General features: G+C 54.9%; 1 protein-coding gene across 3 annotated transcripts in view; it reads right to left on the bottom strand.

The window, feature by feature from the left end:
* Window positions 1-22488, bottom strand: part of Rxra (retinoid X receptor alpha) — a 110003-nt gene that overhangs the window by 4518 nt on the left and 82997 nt on the right. For 2 of the 3 annotated variants that reach the window (XM_041674410.1, XM_041674412.1), the window contains exons 2-9: window positions 20627-20892; window positions 16873-17023; window positions 16102-16281; window positions 8421-8590; window positions 5966-6095; window positions 4107-4239; window positions 2149-2240; window positions 667-772 (exon numbers count right to left, since the gene is read on the bottom strand). In XM_041674410.1, the coding sequence (XP_041530344.1) occupies window positions 667-772; window positions 2149-2240; window positions 4107-4239; window positions 5966-6095; window positions 8421-8590; window positions 16102-16281; window positions 16873-17023; window positions 20627-20892 (1228 nt within the window). Of the gene's footprint in view, window positions 1-666; window positions 773-2148; window positions 2241-4106; window positions 4240-5965; window positions 6096-8420; window positions 8591-16101; window positions 16282-16872; window positions 17024-17606; window positions 17749-20626; window positions 20893-22488 lie in introns of those variants that run through there. The other variant, XM_041674413.1, reaches the window with a different exon arrangement.

Here is a 22488-nt window from a genome sequence, read left to right as displayed (position 1 = left end):
CAGATGAGGACTAAGCAGCAGTGTGGACAGTTAACTATGTACATGCCAGGCAACAAGATGGGTTAGTGTGCCCATCTGCCCACTCCCCACCCCCTCACACCAGTCTGTAGGCTGAGGGGCTAAGTGGTGCCCCACAAGAGGAGGAGCAGAACGAAACATCAGACTGAGTCCCGGGAATGCACCATTTCTCCTTCTGAACACCTACTGTGTGCCTAGCACTACAGACCGTCCACCCAGCAGTGTGGACCTGAACATGACCGTAGACACCAGTCTTCTTTAGGCATACTGAGAAAATGTGTGTTCCGGCTTCAGCCATCTTCTCTGCACAGCTGTAAAGCACCTACATGGTGCTGGTATTTCCAGCCCTCTTAACAGGTTCAATTTACAAGTGAAGAACAAAAGGCTTCGTATTCACGAACAATGGCAAGCACCTACTGTGCACCAAGAACTGGACCAATGCTCACAATGGGGTATAGAGGAAGGTGTGTTGTCCTCAGAGCCTGTGAGCCAGAGGGTGGCCTAGTTCCTGCTCAGAGCCTTCAGAGCATTCCACACTGGACCTGTGGTGGACACCACTGACTTTGTGGCACACAAAGGACTTCAGAGATGGGTGGCTGGGCCCAGGGGTACAGGCAGGGGGCTGTCTGGGGTGGAGGTGCAGCTCACCTGCCTGGCTGCTCCGGATACTTGTGTTTGCAATATGCCTCTAGTGATGCGTACACCTTCTCCCTCAGCGCCTCCACCTCGGCAGGGTTTGAAAGCCCCTTGGAGTCTGTAGGAAGAAGTGGCCTCAGGTCAGAGCCCCCAGATTGTCTCCAAGCCACACGTAAACACAGCAGAGAGTATACGTGGCTGCCCTGCAGACTCACAGCTCACAGCCCAGGAGGAGGGATGCTCCAGAGTCATGCCTTCACTCTGCCACTTGAAAGCCAAGGGACCGCCAACCAACGCCTTGACTTTCAAGGACTTAGTTTTCCCATATTTTTCCAGGTGCCCATGAGAGATAATCAATGCTTTCAATGCTTGGACCCCAATCAACAAGAAGAAAACTGCAAGCCCATCACCGAGGAGCTCCCTAAACCACACCACGAGCAGATGCCCCGGAAGCCCCTCCTCAGAGCCTAGATGCTGGCCACAATCCAGGATGCGTCTATGCCACAACCACATCACCAACATCATCAAGGCACAGTGTCTCCTGCAAATACTGAGGTTCTGGGGGCTCCCTGGACTTTGTCAGACTTTCAACTAACCTAGTTCCTGATCCCCATAGTCCCTGGCCAAGGCCTCCCTGGTTCCCCATGCCTCCAGCCAGGTCGCACAGACCTAACCTGGCCCAGGAATTACGAACTGGTGAGCTATCATGGGTAGAAGCCTATGCCCCTGCGCCTCCATACCTTCCACCCACCATGGGCAGGGTTGATGAGCTAAGCCTCCAACCCACATACAATCCCCTCCCCAGCAGACAAGGATGAACTTTCAAACACAAAAGCCCTGCATACCCTGCTGGACCAAGGGCCCCAGCCTTAGCAGCTCCCTAGGGCCTAGTTAGATCCACCCCCAACCCTGTGGGCCATCCCCCCGAATCCTTGACTCTCTTCCCAAGGATCCCACACTCTCAACTATACTATGCTTCCATCATCACATGGAGTGGCCACTAATGGCATCTGTCACCAACCCAGAGCTGTGAGCACAGGCCTGGCCCACTCCTCATACTGCAGCTCCCATTGCACAGTGCTGCACAGAAGACAGGGTCCCAGCCTTTGTGACAGCAACAGCTTGGAGGCTCCAGAGTCCCAGGAAGGACCTGCTATCCTCGGGAAGCTGCTCTCCACAACCCCAAACACCCTTGAAGCCAAAGTTCAAGACAGTATTGGCTGCCCTCGGGATACCTAACAGGACGACATGATCACCAACCCCATCCTGGGAGCTCACTGTGACAGAAGACCACTGTGAACAGCAGAGCCCACTAGTGCCAAGTGGTCATACAGAGTGCCACTTGGGCCTCTTGGTTAAGTCTCCATACAAGTGGAGGCACAAGATTGCTGTCTATTGTGATGGGGACACCGGGCCCTGAAAGTCAAGGCATGAGGCAGAGCAGCTAGGAAGACACAAGTGACCTTGGCCGCACGGGAGGCAAGAGGGCCATACCAGGGTTGAAGAGGACAATGGCACGCAGGCAGCCCAGCTCCGTCTTGTCCATCTGCATGTCACGCATCTTAGACACCAGCTCCGTTAGCACCCTGCAGAAAAAATACAGGTGTCAGGGTCCATGTTAGACACAGCCTTCCTAGAGCGCCACCAAGGGAGACCCACTGGACTCCTGGGATGGCCAGGGTAGACTGAGTGTCGCTGGAGGCACCGGGACTGGTCAGGGCCATAAAAAGAAAGCATCACCATGAGCCCATGGTTCTTTGCAGGGTGGGATCCTCCACCACCCCATGGCTGTCTGGGAATCTGGGCCCAGAGGAGGAACCCCAAGACTGCTGAGTCGAGAAGAGCTGAGACAAGATCTCCTGCTGTGTGGTCATTCCTGGTGGCCCTGCACTCATGCCTGTATCCCTTAGCTCCAGGTTAGACTTCCTCTGGGACAAGCCTCTCAACACACGTCATACAGCCTCCTCAGCAAGACAGGAACCTCTCCAAGGGCCTGCAAGTGTCTTTAGTCCATTCGACATGAAGGCAGCTTGGAAGAATCCTAGACCCTACTCCCATGTCAGCCAGTCTCTCTGACCTCAGCAGCAAGGAGGAGTCCTGTCACCAGGGGTCAGACTCCACACACCACTCTCTTTGGCAGTGAGGATAAGCTAGGACCTCTCCAGGCAGTGCTTGGGATCCCCAGAAAATCTAAGTATAAGGCCCCCAGCACTGTCACTTCACTGCTAACCAGGCATGTGGGTAGGGCGACATTCCCCAAAACCAGACTCCAGAGGACTAAGCCCCCATCCCAGCCCCTGTGGAGTGGCCGCATATGTGAGCTTGTCAAAGACCCCCAGAGGGCTTGCAGCACAGAGCCCGGCACTGACTGAGGTAGCATTTGCCCCATCTGTGGCCACAAACCTTTCTGTACTAATGCACTCTGTGTTTTCTAACCAGTCTTTCCCTGGGAAGAGCTCCGTCTGTACTGTCTCTTCTGTGGCATAGAGGATAGGTGGGTGGCTTTGCCCATCTCCAGCTTCAAGGCTCTGAAGTGCAGGTACTCACCTGCCCCACCTCAGCCCTGCTCCCTCCTAAGGACCTGTTCATTCCTACTCATTTCCTTACGCCCCTGTGCCATCCCAGCCTCTCAACTTCAGCTGACACTGAGGTCTGGCATGGGCCCTCAGCTTGTACATAGTGCTGGCCAGGCAGACGAAAGGACAAGCAGCCACAGTACCTCACCTGTTGGGCATAAGCAAGTCAGGCAATTCAGGAGAGGAACTGGGTGGAGCCAGGCGGCCACTGGACGCGGCAGCACTCCAGCCGGCCTGCTCCTTTGAGCATGTCTCTGAGAAGCATCTGGGCAGTACAGAGGCACGCATCCATGCCCCTTGTGGGTGTGAGGCCCCACACCCACACCAGCCACTCGGTGCTAGTTCAGGGCACAGGTTACCCTGGGGCTACAACAGCACTGCTTCTGTCTGGGACATGCCAAATGTTGACACTTATAAAGCCATACCAGAAACATAATCTGTTTTTGTTAACCAAGTGCAGCTGTCCTTGTAGATACACAGATCACAAAGAAGGAAGGCTGCCTATGGCCTCAACTCCCCTAGACTCCACAGACGACAGTCTCCTCATGTCTGGCCTGCATTTTTCACACTAATGTCTTTCCTAAGTAGAGGCTGTGCCCAACAGGGCAGGAAGAGACCAAGGGGCCTGTTGTCCACAAAGACAGCCCCACCCTGCCTACCTGTTGAAGACGGCCCACCTACTGAAGAGGGCAACTACCCCACCTACCTGCTGAATAAAATGCATACTTAGACAACTGGTCAAAAATGGTCCCCAACCCCTCCACCCAATCAAAGGTGATGCTACACCACTCATGTGATACAGATGGCATCCATTCTACCTACTCAAAGATCAGACCTACCTTCCCCGCCTACCAAAGACAATGGCACCCGGCTCACCTGTCAAAGATGGCGCCCACCCCAGCACTGTGAGCGCTGTTCCGGTGTACGTGCAGGCCAGTGGCAAGGAGGATCCCATCTTTCACAGCTATGGAACGGTGGGAGAAGGAGGCAATAAGCAGCTCGTTCCAGCCTGGGGGAGGGAGGGAGAAAAGCATATGGTCATTCCGCTGTTCCTGTGACCCCCATCACTGTCCCTTCCCCTCTGGAAGCAGCATGTTCCGGACCCATTTCTTTCCACACCTAAGTCAAGGGTCCCAAAGAGCAACTCCAGCAAGTGTCGCCCAGAGCACCTAAGTGTGAGCAATGCCTGTTCCTTCTACCAAGTACACTGGCAATGTGTCATCCCTGAGGATCCTGCACCAAACACGCCCCTAACAAATTCAGGGCAAAATGGAAGCTTCTTTCTGTACTTGAGGAGTTGGGAGGACTCCCAAAGACTTCCCTTGGGATGGCTACGGAATAACTGCTGATAGTCTGGGCCGTGTGGAGCACTGAGAAGGAAAGCCACCTTAGAGCCATGCATCCCAGGGTCCAGTACTAAGCAACCAAGGCTGCTGTGCAAGCACTAAGAAGGGATGTGGGGGAGGGGGATAAGGAGAGGCCTCTGCACAAACAGCCAGGGGCTCCTCAACAGGGCAGTGCATAAGCCTGCTCAGCACCTGTGTTCCCATCTCATGGCTGCCAGCTTACATGGACATACTTATCCATCTTACATGGGAGAAACTGAGGCAGCCATCACTTGAGAGGTAGGGTCTGTTATGCTTCTTGCCACAGGTTGAACCAACCTGGATACTAGAGATCACTCCCAGAACCATGACCTCAGGGACCCCACAAAAGCACATGGGGCAAACTGTGCCCCATCTCGTATCTAGGCAACTGAGCCCTGCACTGACCGGGTCACGTGAGGCCCCAACCTAAGGCTGTCTCTTTCACATGGGTTTCCATGCCTCAGTGGCTAGGGCAAAGACCTGGATAGTTGTACACCTGCTGGACAGCATGCTTCCCAGAGCCTCGAATGAATCGCTGCTCACAAAGTGGGCCACAAATCATCCCAACGTGGAACAAGTCCACCCAGGCAGAAGCAAACATGGCAGGATCCATTTTGCTCATCTCGACAACCCATGCCCACCAACAGATGGTTTCAAGCGGAAGGCAGAAAGACTGGGGTCTATGTGAGCCTCACCCCAAGCAAACAGTTTCCAAAACATTCCATGATATACAGGGATCCATCTGTATGGCTCATTTTATCTACTGGGGTGGGCTGAGCTGAGGCTGAGCTGAGGCCCTTGGTACAGGCAGAAAAAACAAAAGCAGTTGAGGTGCTCAGGCGCTTCAAGAAAGCACAGCCTTCAGGGCCCTTCATGGAAAGTGAGGCGAGTGTCAACTGTCATCACAGCTCCGCAGCGAGCAAGAGCTGCAGACGCCATTCCCAACACATCCCCATCTCTCCACAGCAGGAACCTGAGCTAAGGATCCTAACCTTGGCACCCTACTGGTCACTGGTGGAATCCAATCAATGTTAAGGATTCTTCCTTATTATGCGTTAATAGGGAAGAGTCGGGACAACCTGCAGAGCTAGCCCCATGCCAAGTTCCAAGGCTACTCTCCTACCACGCAGAGCCCCCTCCACTGAGGATGAGAGACACTGCTTATGCTCCACACACTTGCACCAAGACCTCTGCTCAGAAAAGGACCTGCAGCTCCCAGAGGACAAGGTTGCAGAGGTCACAGAGACCTGGTGGGCAACCTGATGAGACCCTTTACTGACACACTCTTGGCTGGCAGAGAAAAAAGGATTAACGCCCACGCAACACTCGCAGCCTCCCGTCCTACCCTCACCCAGTCTGGCTACTCACCTGCCCGTAGTAGGATGACCTGGTCGTCCAGAGGCAGCTCAGAGAAGTGCGGGATCCTCTTGGCCCACTCCACAAGAGTGAAGAGCTGCTTGTCTGCTGCTTGGCAGATGTTGGTAACAGGGTCATTTGGCTGGAGTGGAGGAAGGACACCAATCAAGCCTCACACTGCTGATATCCCGACAGAACACCACTGGGACCTCCTCCATCTGACTGTACAGCTTCACTCTGGGACCTCCTCCATCTGACTGTACAGCTGCACTCTGGGACCTCCTCCATCTGACTGTACAGCGGCACTCTGGGACCTCCTCCATCTGACTGTACAGCTGCACTCTGGGACCTCCTCCATCTGACTGTACAGCTGCACTCTGGGACCTCCTCCATCTGACTGTACAGCTGCACTCTGGGACCTCCTCCATCTGACTGTACAGTTTCACTCTGGGACCTCCTCCATCTGACTGTACAGCTGCACTCTGGGACCTCCTCCATCTGACTGTACAGCTGCACTCTGGGACCTCCTCCATCTGACTGTACAGCTTCCCTCCTCTGAGCTGGCTCCACAGCAGACATTTAACGAGCTACTGCCTGCCAGGGAGGTGTGGTCACAAGACCACCCAGGCAGGGCCCAGAGGAACCAGCAGCCATCTGTGAGGCTAGGTGCTGCCTATCTGGCCTCTTTAGCTTGCAGCCGAGGGAAGATACACCCAGTCCATGTACAGCTCAGATCAATGCCAGTCACAGAAAGCTAGGAGGACAGTGGCCTTCTACTGGGTAACTCTGAAGACCTGCCCCCCTCCCGGGAGGATGGCAAAGGCCCTGTCAGAGGACATTACCAACAACAGCCTTACTTGACCTCAGTTAGCCTCCACAGCCCAGGCGACCACCTGTAGGATCCCATTCCACAAGGTAGAGTCCTGATGCTGCCCTCCCCTCCTTCCCAGGATTGGCAAGAGGAGGTGGAGGACAGGACCCCAGGCAGAGCAATGGGCAGGTTCAAGTGGGCAAGGTGTCCTGTGGTCTCCATGGTGGGGAGGTGTCATAACACAGCCAGGATTGGGTTCCCAAAAGAAGACTACCTATAAGGCTCTACACCTTCTCCCCAGTAAGGCATCCCCAGGCCTGAGACACAGGAGAGGTGGGTAATGGGGGTGGTGTGGGACAGTGCTTCTGTCACAGGACCTTGCAAGTATGCAAGAGGGGATTTCCACTCATAGACTACAGAGAGGGAAGAGACATGTCTGAGCCCCTGGGATAGCTCAGACACCACCCCACTGACTCCTAGGATAGCCTGTGCTACTGCCCTGTGCCTAGAGCTGAAGGGAAAGAGCCAGTGTTCTGTGTCCAGCTCACAGCAAAAGGCTGAGGCTAGGCCCCAAGGAGCAAGAGAAGACAAACATCACCCTGACTATAAACCATAGGGCCTTCCCTGAGGTCTGCCTGGACTGGGTGTCCAATGGTTAGCCACAGGGCTCTGACCCCAGCCCAGAGGCCCACACAGAACACAAATGGGAGTTTGGACATCACGCTGAAAGCACAAGTGGGCAGAGGGGCCAAGAGCTTGAGACAACATGAAGCCTGCGGGTCTGTCCAAGGTTCTGTTCTTGGATCCGCACAAGAAATGCCCCAATCTGGGACATGGCTGCAGCCACCTCCTCACTGGGTCTTGGGCAAATGGAGTCTCCCACCCAAACAAGCCCATCTTGACCAACGGCCTCTGAAGTGATGGCAGGGGGTGAGGCAGGAAGGGTCAGGGGAAGAATACAGGTTAGAGTCCAGGAACAGGCATGGAAGCCAGAAAGTTCTGAAACCAAGACCCTGAAGGCAGCCAGGCAGAGAGCCAGCAGTGGTTTTGTCTGGGGGTTGCAGCAGTTAGAGGTGGCAGATGGTATAGGAAGACTGGGGAAGTGGCTGTCTAGGCCATTCCTACAGGTGGCCAGTTCAAGGGTGACCAACTAGAGGAACAAGAGGCACTTCTGCTTCAACAGCAGTCATGGCAGCTGCCACCCACGAGCACTTCCCTGCTGGCTCCTCCACCTCCTCACAGCAGCGAGTGGGACAGAGGCTGCAAAGTCACCCTGAGGCCACACACTCGTGACAGCCTTAGAGCCTAGCAGCTGCCACCGAGCTTTCTGCCCAGGCTCAGTTCCCTGTAGCTTCTCTGGAGAATTCTCTTGCCCTGAGATCAAGACTCACCATGCACATGAGCCAAGACTCCACAGTGACAGCTGGCCCTGGCCCTGAGTCTGCTGAGCATTTGGATAGGGCAGACACGGCACCCCAGGTATATCCTAGGCAGAGTAGGGCACTCACAGGGTCACCCAGCAGAACAGAGGTCCCACTGTTGGGGATAAGAGACCATAGCAGCCATAGGAATCTGGTTCATTGGCTGTTCAAGCAGGAGGGTAAGCGAGTTAGTAATCAGGGGTAAACTAAGGTGGATGAATGTCTTGAGACTCACTGAGCTGGGGTTCAACCCCATGTTTGCCTCCACGTATGTCTCAGTCTTGGGCTCAACAGCAAGCTCGGCTTCCAGAATCTTCTCCACAGGCATGTCTTCATTGGCACTGCTGGTGGACTCCACCTCATTCTCATTCCGGTCCTTGCCTCTCTGCCGCTCCTCCTGCACGGCTATATACAGGAGACAGTCACCCGGGCTGTCCACAGTTCCTGGAACACTCCCCCATGTTCAGAGCCAGGAAGAGCTAGCTCCAAGCCAGTGCATCCACAATCCTGGAGGCCCCTCCAGGGCCTGCTGAGGGAGACACACTCAGAGCCTAGCCTTGTATCTGCCTGTACCTGGCCACTGGATGGCTGCATACCCTGGACGCACGCTGCTGGTATTTGTACCAGGAGCCCATCTGAGGTCAAGGCAGATGGCCTTTCCTGGAGCTGATGGGCCACAAGAATACTAAAGCAGGTGTAAAAGACTTTGATGGTCTGAAGGTGCAGAGAAACCCAAGAAGGCTTCCTGGAAGAAGTGGGAATGGGCCTGAAGAAGGAAATAAAATGAGGAAGATAATACAGCAGAAGAAACAACATATAAACACCCCCAGAGGAGTGCAGGGCATGCTCCTGACAGGACAGGAAGCGATGACCACTGAAGTGATACGCCAGAACAAGGGACATGCTGGGCACATGTGAAGCATGCATCTACTGCTCCTGTGTTCTCCATGCTTAGCTCTGCAGACGAGAGAGGCACCCCAGCCTCACACAGACCACACAGCTTTGCCCCCTTCCTCCATGATGGCACAGGCCTTGGGACTGCCCATCCACCAGACAACAGCTCCCAGACAGCTGTGAGCAGACCAGCTCTCAGGAATGGTGGGGGCAGCATGGCAAGAAAGAACTACAGCGGCAGGGCAAGCTCACTCAACATCTGCCTGGCCAACAACCCCGCTGGAGAGCAGTCCAGTGAGGAGCCTCGGGCGGGAGCCAGAGTGTGCTTTTCCCGCTAATGGCTCCCCTGAATCCATTCTGTCTCCACCATGCTCAGACACCAGTAAGGTTCAAACCCCTCCCTCCATGCTGTGTTCCTGCAGCAGGCTAGGTGTTGACCTGATTCTCTCTCTAGAAAGATACCTAGGGTAATGCCTCTCTAGAGGCCCAAGGGCGTGACCAGGGAGATCTAAGGCTGCCATCTCAGGACCTTGGTCAGAGCTCAATCAAACCTTGTCTCACATTTCCTAGGTGACAGAGCACAGGTTGGCAGTGTCAGGATCGCAAGGACAGGGCAGCAGCAGCCTCCTCTTCTACAGCCAGACTCACCTCCTGACCCCGGGCTCTCACCCACAACCCCCGTAAATGGCTTTGGAAATACAGCACAAAGGTCAACAGGAGGGATGAAGGGAGAAGGGGTTCTCACACTGCAGGGGCCTCTCTGCCTAACACCCAGGGAGCAGGCTTCTCTCACGCTCACCGCCCCTCACTCCTCCATGGCTCCCACTGTAATACTCAGCCCAGCGGGTTTTTTCTGCATACAGCTTGTGACAGTCCCAAGTGACCTTTATTCAGCTTATTTATTTTTGTTTTTGTTTGTTTTTTTGTTTTTAGACAGGGTTTCTCTCTCTAACAGTCCTGACTGTTCTGGAACTTACTTTGTAGACCAGGCTGGTCCACAACCCGGCAAGTGACCATTTTTTTTAATTCCCCCGGCTACTGCTCCTTGCTGGGTCCACCAACACCATTCGGTTGAGGGTCAGACTGAACCAATACATAGCTCTCCCATGTTGGGGCTATGATCCCAGAGACTCAATGGCCTGGCTGAGGCAGAGACTTTCTAGCCATGAAAGAGGCAAGAATGGGAGGCTGCTCTGATGTCTGCAGAACACACCAGCTGGGCTGAGGAGCTGGGCAAAGGCTGGTGTTTTGCAAGCTTGGCTCTTTTGGAAAATCTGACAGCAGGTCGGGGCTGGTGTAGAGTTGAGTGCTATGGGCAGATGGTGCCCAGCCTACAGGGGCTACAGAAGGTTGCCAGCTCCATCCCTCCCCAGCTGGGCTTCTAGGGCCCTTCATGGGGCTGCTGAGCATCTGGGTTAGGGTTACTCCACAAGTCAGAGGACTGTGGCCCAGAGCCTGGAGAAATCAGCCCGGCAACTAAGCAGCCCCACTGACCAACATCTGAATAGACCAATCACAGGCAAAGTTACAGTCAGGAAGTCTACATCCCAAGGCCCAAAGACAGAACTCTTCAGCCTCAGGCTAGGACGATGTCAACTCAACAACCTCACCTTCCCAGATGGAAGAACGACTCAGAGAGCCAAGTGCCAGAGTAAACTATGGGCCCTGGAAGGAGATGGTCTCCCTTGAGCAGCTGCGGTGCTTCGGGCAATTGCTTTAGCATCTCTGTACCCCACCTCCTGTAAAATGTCAAGGCAGAGCCTGCCTTCCAGAGGACCCTAAAGGAAACACCTGAAGAGGCCCACCCCACCCTGTTGGCCCAGTTTCACTCCGCAGGAGGGGACTTCCTTGCTCTCAGAGCCAGCCTTGGGATTTGCGAAGCCCAGGGGAAGGCAACCCTGAGTGCAGGCCCTCCCGGCAGCAGCCAGCTATCCCTGCAAGCTTGTCCCTGGGTGGATGAGGGGCTCTTCACACCTGCCTCCTGTGCGGGGGCAGCCGAGAATTAATTAGCAAATGTTTTGTGAGGCACTTTGAAGCCTCCAAGGGCCCCGGCAGCTGAGGGCGGCATCGTTATAAATATTATCGTTTTATTTATAGACAGTGGAGGGGCAGAGGGAGCGGGATTTATGTTTTGCCAGCTCAATCACCTTTTAGACGCACTCATGTTTGACTTATGCTCCACTGGCGCCGGGAAGCCTCGGGCGGGCGGGAGGCGTCTGTAAATACAGGGCCTCGTTATCCTTCCAAGCCTGCGCAGGCGGGGGAGGTGGTTGCCTCAGAGCCTAAGGTTCCCTCATCTGCCTGTGGCCTGTGGTTCAGTCCTCCCAGGATCCAGATGCAGGCTGAGCAGGGGATGATCCTCCTGCACACCTGGGTCCACACGTAGGACATACAAAGTGGAGTGTGTCGGGACTGATCAGAAACTGAGGGGCCCCTAGGAGGTAGGGTGTCAGAGTACAGGAGTCTCCCAGATCTTAATGCCTTCCCTGTTTTGGGGTTTGCCAGAAACGGTAGCCTTCTTCTGCCCCTCCACAGCCCAGGGCTGGGCCCCAAGGTAGGCAGGACCAGGTTCTACCAACATGCACTGGTCCAACTGCTCCTTCTTTAGGCCCAGGCAGTGGAGGGCCAGAGCAAGTGGCTTCTTCCCAGAGGCCACATAGTGCGTCGAGGCCCCTGCAGCTCAGGGGGATGGCCTTCCCTCCCTCAAGAACAAGTCTGGGACAAGTCACAAGAAAAGTGAAAACACAGACAGTCATGCATACATGCACAAACACACACTGTGGCCACTATGCTCCAACCCTACTATCAGCTGGGCTTGAGCTGTCTTCTGCTCTGTTCCACTAACAAACCTCAGGGGACCCTTGCTGAATCCCCATAGTTCAGATGGGGACACTATGCTCAGAGAAGCAAAGTCATAAACCTAGAGAAACAACTAAGCCAGGGCCATTTCCCTACAGCGGAAATGGTGGGCTCATCCTTGTCTGTGTACATACATGCGCGTGTGCACGCAAGCACATGCACATACCACACACACACACACACACAGCAGAAATTGCCATTTCCGCACGCAAGTGCTCCAGAGCCAGAGGACAGGGTGCAGGAAGCTAAGAGAGTCAGGAAGGAAATGCAAAGAGGCCTCAGGGGAAGGGAGCTGAGGATGGGGTGTGCAGTGTGCAGCCTTTCTTTCCAGCCTGCAGATCAACGCACCTGCACGCCCCCCAGCCCTACCACCACCTGCACCAGCCAACAGGCCCAGGCTCAGCCTGTAAAGGGCACTGCCTACCCCCCAGCTGGGGAATGCTGCCAAACAAGTCCCCGTGGCTGCTTGCACACGCAGGCCCCTGCTATTGCCCAACATAGATGCTATCAGCCTGCAGTATCCTTCATCAGCCTGAAGCCATGGTGCCTCTCCCAGGGCAGGGCCACCCTACAGGGAAACATAGCCTTCTTGTGGTCAGCTCCTTCCTCTTCTGTTCAAGTGTTTTCAGGGCTATGTGGGATGAAGCCTGGAAGAGGGAGACTATGAGATTCAGACTCCAAAGCTTACTGTTAGTGGCAGGGTCTGGGTACTTCGGGGGCTGAGCCAGCACTGGAGTCGGTGGTGCACATCCTGCCTTCTCAGGGCCAAAGGCCCTGTTGGCAACCTGGTCTCACAGCTTCTCCAAAGGCTGTCGGGCTATCCACCTCACGCAGCCAACCGCCCCACCCACTACCCACAGAACTCTTTCTAGCAGTTAGCCCAGGAGAGCAGTGGGAATCAAATATGAATTCACTCTGGGGACTGGTCCAGACCCAGTGGGGAGAGGGGCAGTGTCCACTACCTAAATGCAGGTAGAGGTGGGGACAGGCCCTTGGGGATCCTCCCAGAGATCCCTGCACAGTGAAATCCCAGGCCACCACCTCGAAAATAAAGCTTTGGACTAGGGGCCACAGGCTCTGTGAGATGCAATGGGTCTCAGTGGCCAAGACAAAGTCCCTTCCCCTGCCCAGGAGCAGCCAATGAGTGGCAGTGCCCACCAAGCCTGAAGGCCTCAAGATGTCTTACAGCTGCCAACACAGATAACCCTGTGCAACCCAAGGGGCCAAGCTCCATGGTTGCTGTGTCTGGAACAAGAGAACGCACCACGGGGCTTGAACTAAACACTTAGGGCTCATAAACCCCGCAGGAACAAAGAGGCATGGGCTGGGGCTGGGGTACATCTCTCCACAGGAATGAGAAAATTATTTCTCAGGACCCAAAACACTGCCAGAGTGGCCCAAGGAACAGAGCAGGCCGCAGGGCTCTGTACAGGCAGACAGCCTGGAGCCCTCTTCTCTGAACTCCACTTCCTCTTTGTGCAGGTGGGCAGTATTAGCACAGGCATGAGGGGTGAGCATTCTATGTGCAAGGACTGGACAGGGGGTGCTCTGTGCCCCCACCCACAGGAAGCACAAAGTAAGACCCACACTGCTGACTCCAGCCTCCCCATCTCAAGACCATCACATTGGGATTCGAGAGCACCATCCACACTGCCCACACCTCTGGAAGGCCAGGCAGCTGGTGTCCAGACACCAAGCACCTAAGGGCAACTATGCGAGCAGTGGAGGAAGAGGTCACGGGAGCTGGAGGGTGAGAATTGTAGTGTCTGTCACATGCCAGGTCTACTGCCGGCCTTGGCTTTCACAGACACCACTCCCTTCAGCTGGCACACGGCACCTGATCTGCCCACAATCAGGTGTTAGCCTGGGCATATCCCTGCACAGAGTCACGCTCAGCTCCCAAGTCTGGGTCAAGTACCAGTCCCAAGCTCTTGCTGACCAAACCCAGGGACTTAAAGCCACCTACTTATCTGGTGGTCATTTTTAAGGGCTAGGAACTCATACCCAAAGCCTAAACAGTGTCCATTACCAGAACAATAGCTCTGAGAAAGAGAAGGCTCGGGCTGAGCTCAGCTCTTGAGAGGCTCACACAGCCCCAATTCTACCTCTGGCCATGGTGCACCCAGGTCTATCCACTCAAGCACCTGCTCTCTAGAGGATGTGTTGTATTGGTTATTCCCAATAAGTGTTCCCTTACGGCATGTGGTACCCCAAGACAATGTACCCCCATCCTTGGTAGGGCACTCCCTCTTCCTCCCTCTGTCCTCTCATTATAGAAAATGGGAGGGGACAGAAGCTGGGGTCTAGCTTAGCTAGACAAATGTGTTAAGACTTGGCCCCTCATGGCAATGGAAATTTCCCAGCATTGTCAAGGTCAGACCTACAAGAACTCTATACTCTTGTATGAAACCTGTACTCAGTCAGAGCGCCCTGGCTAGGGACATTCCCACACACATTCCAGCCCACAGCACACAGTTCTGCATATGCTGCCCTACACCAGCACTGGGAATGAGGTGCAGGTACTCCCTCCACCCCTGCTGACCTCACAGCCTGGAAGGACCCCACAGGGGCATGGGGTTCTCGTGAAGAAGAGGACCAGAACGCACTGAAAGAAGAACAATGTGAAGAGAGGAGCAAACCCCAGCACCGGACCTAGCCAGGCTGGTGCCCGACAGGGACAATGAAGAGCTGGTGAGAAGATGAAAGGACACACAACTGGCTCTAGGGTAGCCCCAGGGGCAGTTCTGGAGACAGAGTGGTAGATCCTGCCTCAGAAAGTGCCCAGCCCTGTGAGGCCTAGGCCTAGGACTGATGGAAGAACCCCGCCCAGGCACCCATCCAGAGACATATACACACACTCACCCAGGCACCCATACAGAGACATACACACACACACACACACACACACACACACACACGTGCACGTACACACACATGCATGCACACACACGCACACACGTGCACACACACACACATGCACACTCACCCAGGGACCCATACAGAGACACACACACTCACCCAGGTACTCATACAGAGACACACACACTCACCCAGGTACTCATACAGAGACACACACACTCACCCAGGCACCCATACAGAGAGAGACATACACAAGTACACACACGTGTGTACACATACACACTCATCCAGGCACCCATACAGAGACATATACTACACGCACAAGCACACACGCACACACACACACACACACACACACACACATTTCTAACGAGAGAACTAACTGTTCTAAATGCAGGTTTAGGAGGAGACAATGTAGCTGGTGAACCTAAGGGTCTAACTACACACCTGACATCTGGGACCTCTGGGGAGTCTCCTGGCCTGTCATATAATCTCCCTACCCCTTACAGACACATCTTTCTAATAAAGAGGCTCAGAGTCCTGCTGCTCAGAGGTCTGTGGGCTAACAGGTGACCCTGCCAGAGATGAAACTGGAAGTGGTCAAGTGGCCTTGAGAAGACGGGAAGCTCAAGATGACCCTCACATTCAACAGGCTCTGGGGGATATTTTGGTGGTCTCTAGAGGCCCCCTCCATCATTCCAACCCAAATGTGCCTCATCCCACGGGCCTCTCTGGGCATCCCCTCACTGGGCAGATGGAGAGACACCCTCTCTCTCGTCACCTTCCTTACAGCCACTTCTGCTCCCAGCCTCCTCTACCAGTCAGTGCTTGGTCTCCACAGACCATCTCGCCCAGGCAGTGTTGGCTCAGCCCCGCCATACCTCAAGAGGGGACGATTTGCTCAGCTCCTGTTCTTGGGGTCAAGCTGCCAGTGGGACGGTCCTGGTCTGTCTTGTCTATTGTAAAATACCGAGGTCTAGCCATATAGCAAGCACTCAGTAAAACTCTGGGTGGGGGAAGAGCTGGCATGAAGGCAGTCCCTCAGTAGACGAGCTCTACAGACAGCAGCTTTAACGGCACAGGCCAGGGGCTCCACTGAGCTCTGAAGGGAGGGAGTACCCGGTCACTGAAGGCATAAAAAGGAAGCCATCAGGCTAGACTAAAGTCTGGCAAACTACAAAATCCAGGCCTGGACTCTGCTCAAATCTCTCCACAGTAAAAATGCTGGGGGAAAGGAACAACAGAGGCCTCCTGGGTCTGATGACAAGAGGATGCTGGGCAGGAGGATGGCGTTCAAGGCCTACCTTCCCGCTTCATGCCCATGGCGAGGCACTTCTGGTAGCGGCAATACTGACACCGGTTTCTCTGCCTCTTGTCGATCAGGCAGTCCTTGTTGTCACGGCAGGTGTAGGTCAGGTCTTTGCGTACTGTCCTCTTGAAGAAGCCCTTGCAGCCCTCGCAACTGTACACCCCATAGTGCTTGCCTGTGGGGTATAGACAGAGGGATGAATGACAAGACCTGCGTCCATGTGTCTTGTTGTTGGCCAGGGCTCTGCCTTCAGGTTTCAGACTCCCTGTCTGGGCTCAGGCTAGACCCTGCCTGGTCCGTCCACCTTCTCTCTATCTGCTAGGGCTACGGGTCACTACCCCTGAGGATCAATATCACCAACTCTGCTACTATTGTGCTCTCTATACCTGAGCTATTTATTGCTCCCTAGAAGAGGACGGTCACTGTTCATGGCTCTCAGGCTACTGGGGTTCAGTAGCACAATGCAGGGGGGCCCTTCAACAGGCTTGGCCCAGAGAGGAGGCTAGCTATCACCGCACCTCAACCATCCATGCTTGCGTCTTCTCTTGGCACGCCTCCAAACCACCCTTCCCATCCCATACTAGTGTCTACCTTACCTAAGGACAACATGAGGCCCCTGAAGCTATCAGCCCACCCCTTGCTCTAGGGCAGAGGAGGTGCCCCTGGGTTCCCGTCTCCCTGTACCCAGCCCAGTGGAAAATGCTAGGGCGGCCCTGTGAGCTCTGTCTAGGTATCGTGCCCCTGCCCAGCAGGCAGTCGGTCCTACCTGAGGAGCGGTCCCCACAGATAGCACAGATGTGCTTCGTGAAGGACGCCATATTTCCTGAGGGATGGGCAGGAACCTTGAGGACGCCATTGAGGCCCAGCGGGGGTTTGATGTCCTCGCTGCTGCTCACGGGGTTCATGGGTGAGTTGAGCTGCAAGAGGACCAGTCAGGATAGGTCAGCCTTAGGAAGCCGGGGATGGGCACTAGTGAGTGGTGGGCTTCCTGCGACTCACTCACTCACTCAGGCCACAGAGCTAAGGGACAGCAGGACCATCATCCTTAGAACAGGGTTCAGCTCTACACACAGCCCTCAGAGGACCCCTCCCAGCAAACTCAGGCCACTGCAGGGTACCAGAGACCTCACATAAGCAGGGATCTCATGTCTCAGTGCCATACAGGAGGCCACTTACACTCCGCCACCCACCTAGGAGCCCCTGTCACTTAACACCTGCCGTGGGCTCTGGACATATGAGAGCACAGGTGCTCTGGGCTCCCCCACTACCCAGGTGAGGCCCAGAGGCCCAGGCTCAGGGAGGAGATAGGACTGGGCTCTTCCAGAGTCACACAGATCCCCACCACCTTCCATGGCAGCAGAATCTGGGACAGGACAAGAGAGGAGAGCAAGTGGACACCACAGACATCAAGCCACAGGGTCAACATGGCCATCCTGCCCTCGGCACACCCCTTGCCTCGCCCCGCCCTCTGGCCGCCAGGGGCAAGCGTGGGAAACTCACCCTGTCACCCAGGCAACAGCTGCGGCGTCGCAATGACACAGCAGTTTTGGTTCCGCAGCCTCCAGCCCAGCTCTGCAGTAAGCACAGGGCCTAGAGGCGCTTCCCTCTGCCTGCCTATCTGCCAGGGCGCCAGAGCCCAGCTGGGCAATCCCCCCACTTCTGAAAACTCCTGACAAAGGCAAAAAGCCAGCTGTACAGCTGCACTGCCCTTGCATAGCCCTTGCTGCCCCCTGCAAGGGGAACCTCACCTCCTTCCTCAGGGCCTCCTGCCCCATCCCCCTCTTTCTCACGGGACAGGAATAGCACAGAGGCACCAGAGAGGCTTTCTATGGGGGACCTAGCTCTCCTAAGGATTCTGCAGCCCTAGCTGGCCAGGGTTGTGAGATAGGCAAGGAGGCTGTCTGCAAGCATGCCTCACTCTGGTCAGCCTGGGCCCACAGAAAATCCCGAGTGTCAGGATATGGAAGTCCTTGATGGCAGGCAGACAGCAGAAGAGATCAGTTCATATGCTAACGAGTTGAAGGTCCTAGGTGGGAATCCTGGAGAAAGTGGGTGACACCACTGCCTTTTGCTAGCAAGACTGCACACACCCGCTCTGCTCACTATTTGGGAAGCCTAGCCCTGAGATTCCTGGAGGTCTTAGCTCTGTAGCATAAACAGCTCAGGGCCGGTGAGGCCCTGATATCAGGGCAAAGCAAAGGCTGGGCAGCAGCACCCAACCTCACCACAGACCCACGGACACTCACAGGGATCCTCAGTGCTCCACTAGTGGTCAGTCCTGGGATCCCGTGGCTTTTTTGCTCTTTCCAGATCTGAGCTGATGAATCAGGGCAGTTTCTATTCTCCCCTTGCTCAACCTCCCCCATGGATCCTAAGTCCCACCCACCTGGGACTTCTGTGTTCTCTATACAACCCTCAAGAGACCCAGGACTAGACAGCCCTCTGTTGGAGCCCACAGCCTCCCTGGGTGGGGTCATCCCATTTCCCCTTTCATATCCTTGGCATTTATTTCGGTTCTGCATCACTGGTGCCCCACCTGGGTCCCCGCCTACCTCTCAGGCATCCTCTCTTCTGCCCCTACCTCATCATATCCTCCCAGGTCCAGGCCAGCCCTCAACTAGCCCCCCTTGGATGGGCTATCCAGATCTAGGGCCTCCATCTCAGGCTCTGCAAGCTCCCCACAGCTCTATTCCCCACCTGGCTGGCTGCAGGCATCATAAAACATCCTGCTTATGCAGGGCGGTGGTGGCGCACACCTTTAATCCCAGCGCTCTGGAGGCAGAGGCAGGCAGATTAATGTGAATTCAAGGCCAGCCTGGTCTAGTTCCAGGACAGGCTCCAAAGCTACAGAGAAACCCTGTCTCGACAAAACAAAACAAAACAAAAAACCAAAGTCACTATGGCCCCCACAGTGGGAGATCCTCCTGTACACCAGGAGGATCAGAGGCCTCAAGGCCTCACTGGCTCCACACTGAAGTACTCAGAAGTGCTTCACCTGGAAGTCAGCATGGCCAGACAGGCAGGACTGTGAAGTAGTGGTGAACATCCCCTTAGGTCCTGTCCTAGTAGAGTCCTTGGATCACATAAGACACAGGGGTAGCTTGGGCACAGGTGGCCATGGCCTGAAAGTTATATCCAGACCTAGCAAGGTGCCTCATGGAGCTAAGAACCAAGAGGCGCCAACACTGAAGCCAGGGAACTGTGGCGGTCAGGTCTTCATCTACCCTCTCTGTGCGTGGCATTTCGAGCTAGCAAGGGTATAGAGCAGCTATGATAAAAATAATATGGCCAGGCTGGGGAGGTAGCTGGGTGGTCAGGCTTGCTTCACACCAGCAGTCCCTCACTCAGGCCTTCTGCCTGCTTCTGGACAGCAAGGTGAAGAGTCAGGGGCAGGGTGACAGACTGTTCGTGAACAGGAACCCCAGCTCTTCTATGCACATATGCATACAGATACTTGTGGGAACAAGCCCATGTGTGTGTGCACGCGCACACACACACAAACACACACACACACACACACACACACGTATTCTGGGGCAAAGGGGCTTAGATGGGATCAGCCCAGAAAAACTAGCCAGATTGTCTGGAGCAGACATTTAAGAGGCTCAAGCCAGTCCCAACAGGCTCCCTGGTCAGGCAGTGAGAGGTCCCCAGCATACCCAGCACCAGGAAGGGTGCGCAGGTGATGGCATGGTTCAAGGCACAAGGCTGTGGGAACTGAAGGGGCACATAGGTGCTGTAGCTGTGGTTCTAGGGAGGAGTCCCAGGTGTGCCATTGTGAGATGGCACAACAAAGCTACTTGTGCTGAGACAGAACCCAAACTAAGAAAATCAAAGGAGAAAGGAGATCCCTGACCTGTTTCAGGGACAGTTGAAGGAAACCTGAAGGGCAGGCTCTCCAGAGGCAGAGCTGTATGTTTACCAAAGTCAAAACTCCTGGTAGAAACCCACCAGAAGCCTCGAGGAAACCGAGGCAGAACACAGCTCTATCCAACAGGCATTCGGGGGCTTGAGAAGAAGAGGCTGAATAAGGAAGGAACCCAGGGTACCCACAGCAGGACGAGGGCCCTGCTAGGCCCACAAAAAGGAAGTCAAGTCTTATGGATAGCCAATATTCACAGAAAGCCACTAAAAGCCAGAGCCACCAGGGCCTCAGTGGGACCCAAGAAGCTGCATCCCTGGGCCCAGGGACATTGAGCCTAGTGGCCTGGGTAAGAGAACCTATGAGGTCTCGGGATCCCTGGAAGATGGACCTAAGCCTGAGAAAGCAGGTACCCCAGAGTTCTACAATCATGAGGCCAGGCTCCAGGGGGACTTGAAGACCGACTGTGAGAAATTTCAAGTGACAGAGCTATGGAGGCCAGTCTGGGTCAGCCACCAGCATGGCGCTCTGAGGCTAGTGTTTGCTGTGCAGCCCACTTTCATAAAGAAAAAGTTGAAATGACAGCTCTGACCCACAGCCAACAGATGAAGTTCCCACTTGCTGTTCCATTTCCCCCAAAGCTCAGCCCAGCACTCACCTGGGGGCTACCAGTCCCAAAGCCCAGTGTGGGTGTGGTGGGTACCGACATGGAGTGCGGGCCCATAGGGGAGCTGATGACAGAGAAGGGTGGGCCCATGCCATTGATGGGAGAGCTCAGGGTGCTGATAGGTGAGTGCAGTTGCCCGGGGGAGCCCAGTGGAGATCCGATTCCTGGACCCAAGGAGGGGTGCAGCGAGGGGGCAGCCATGGAGCCTCGACCCGTTGGAGAGCTGAGGGATGAAGAGTTCACCTGGGTGGAGAAGTCTGCAAAACAAGAATTGGCAAGAAGGAGGGTCAGAGCAGCCTCTAGGACCCATCCACTGCCCACTCCCACCCACTCAAGTCACAGGCAAACCTTCATGACCAAGGTCAGGCCAGGATGCCAGGACTCATCTCGCATACTCCAAGAGCTAGACCATCTCTGGAGGACCCCAGTACACACTCTCTGGGGTTCTCATAGCTGAGCAGACAGAGCCAGGCCCAGTACTGCAAGCTGAAGGCTCTGAAGTCTGTGACCCTGCCCTCTGGACCACATGACCTGAACTTCTGGGTACATAGCAAGGCAGCCCACTCCAGAGGAAAGAAAGGCACTGGCACTTCCCCCGTCGGTGAGGAGCTTCCAGGTGACCTTGAGGAGGGCCTGGGAGTGTGCCAAGCATGAGACTGGCAAGCCACAGAGCAGGGCTGGGTCTGGGACCTCCCACATGTCAACCTTTCATGCAAGGTTTCAAACATGTAAAAAGTCTTATTAATCAGGCCTTCCCAGCTCCAGAGGCCAGGGAGGTTCCGGGGTGTTGGACCTGCTGCCCACAGACCTGGAAGGCCGTGGAGAAGACAGTGAGGAGTCTTGCCTGCCTCTCCAAAGCTGATGCTCTGAGAAAGCCCCCATCCCCCTACCCTCCATCCTTTCCTCTCTCCCTCTCATCTGGAGAATAGTCCTGACCTTTCCTGCCACCTCGCTGCCATGGCATTTGCTTCTGATAAGACAAGAACAACTACGGGCATGTGAAGTGATGGGAAGTGAGTGACTAGCACACCCCAGGCAGGGGACACAGGCTGGTTACACTACTCAGCATCCTGGAAAGACCTCGCCATTCTGAGCCTACCTCATCCTGGTCATATCCTGGCACGTGAGCTTAGCAGGCAGAAGCCCAGAGCAGACACAGGAGGACACCACACATCTTAAGACAACACTGGCACTCTGGATGGGACTCTTAGACCAGACTTGACCTTGGCCAAAGCCCATACTCCTGTTCTGAACCTGATGAGCAGCACAGTACAGGGAGATCTCAGTAGCTGTACCAATGCCAGTTCCAAGCCAGGAGTGGTACAGAGGCCATGGCAGCAAGAACAGATCTTCAGAGAGAAACCTAACCAATATCCATCCCAAAGACTCTGGGGACTTCCTCCCTGTTTCCCCTCAAGAGGAGGATGCAGTAAGGAAGCCCCACTGTGACCAGGTCCACTATGGGGAGGCCAACCTGGCTACCATGACTACCCCAACTGACAGAAAGAACCAATTCCATCAGCAAATGAGCTTCATTTGATTTGCCAGAAACCCTGGCCATTCATAAAACTGAGAACAAACCAGTCTGCTGATTAACAACAAAAAGCCAATTTAAGAAATCTAAAACTAGCCGGGCAGTGGTGGTGGCCTTTAATCCCACCACTTGGGAGGCAGAGGCAGGTGGATCTCTATGAGTTCGAGGCCAGCCTGGTCTACAAGAGCTAGTTCCAGGACAGGCTCCAAAGCTACAGAGAAACCCTGTCTCAAAAATAAAAAAATCTAAAACTAACTGTGTAAGGTGGTAATGTCTTTAATTCCAGGACTAGGCAGGCACAGGCAGGAGGATCTCTGTG

This window comes from Microtus oregoni, unplaced genomic scaffold, assembly GCF_018167655.1.
Source record: "Microtus oregoni isolate MIOR12 unplaced genomic scaffold, Mior012 000025F_ref0000491, whole genome shotgun sequence".
Lineage (NCBI taxonomy): Eukaryota > Metazoa > Chordata > Mammalia > Rodentia > Cricetidae > Microtus > Microtus oregoni.
This window is presented reverse-complemented; position numbering and strand designations above follow the sequence as displayed.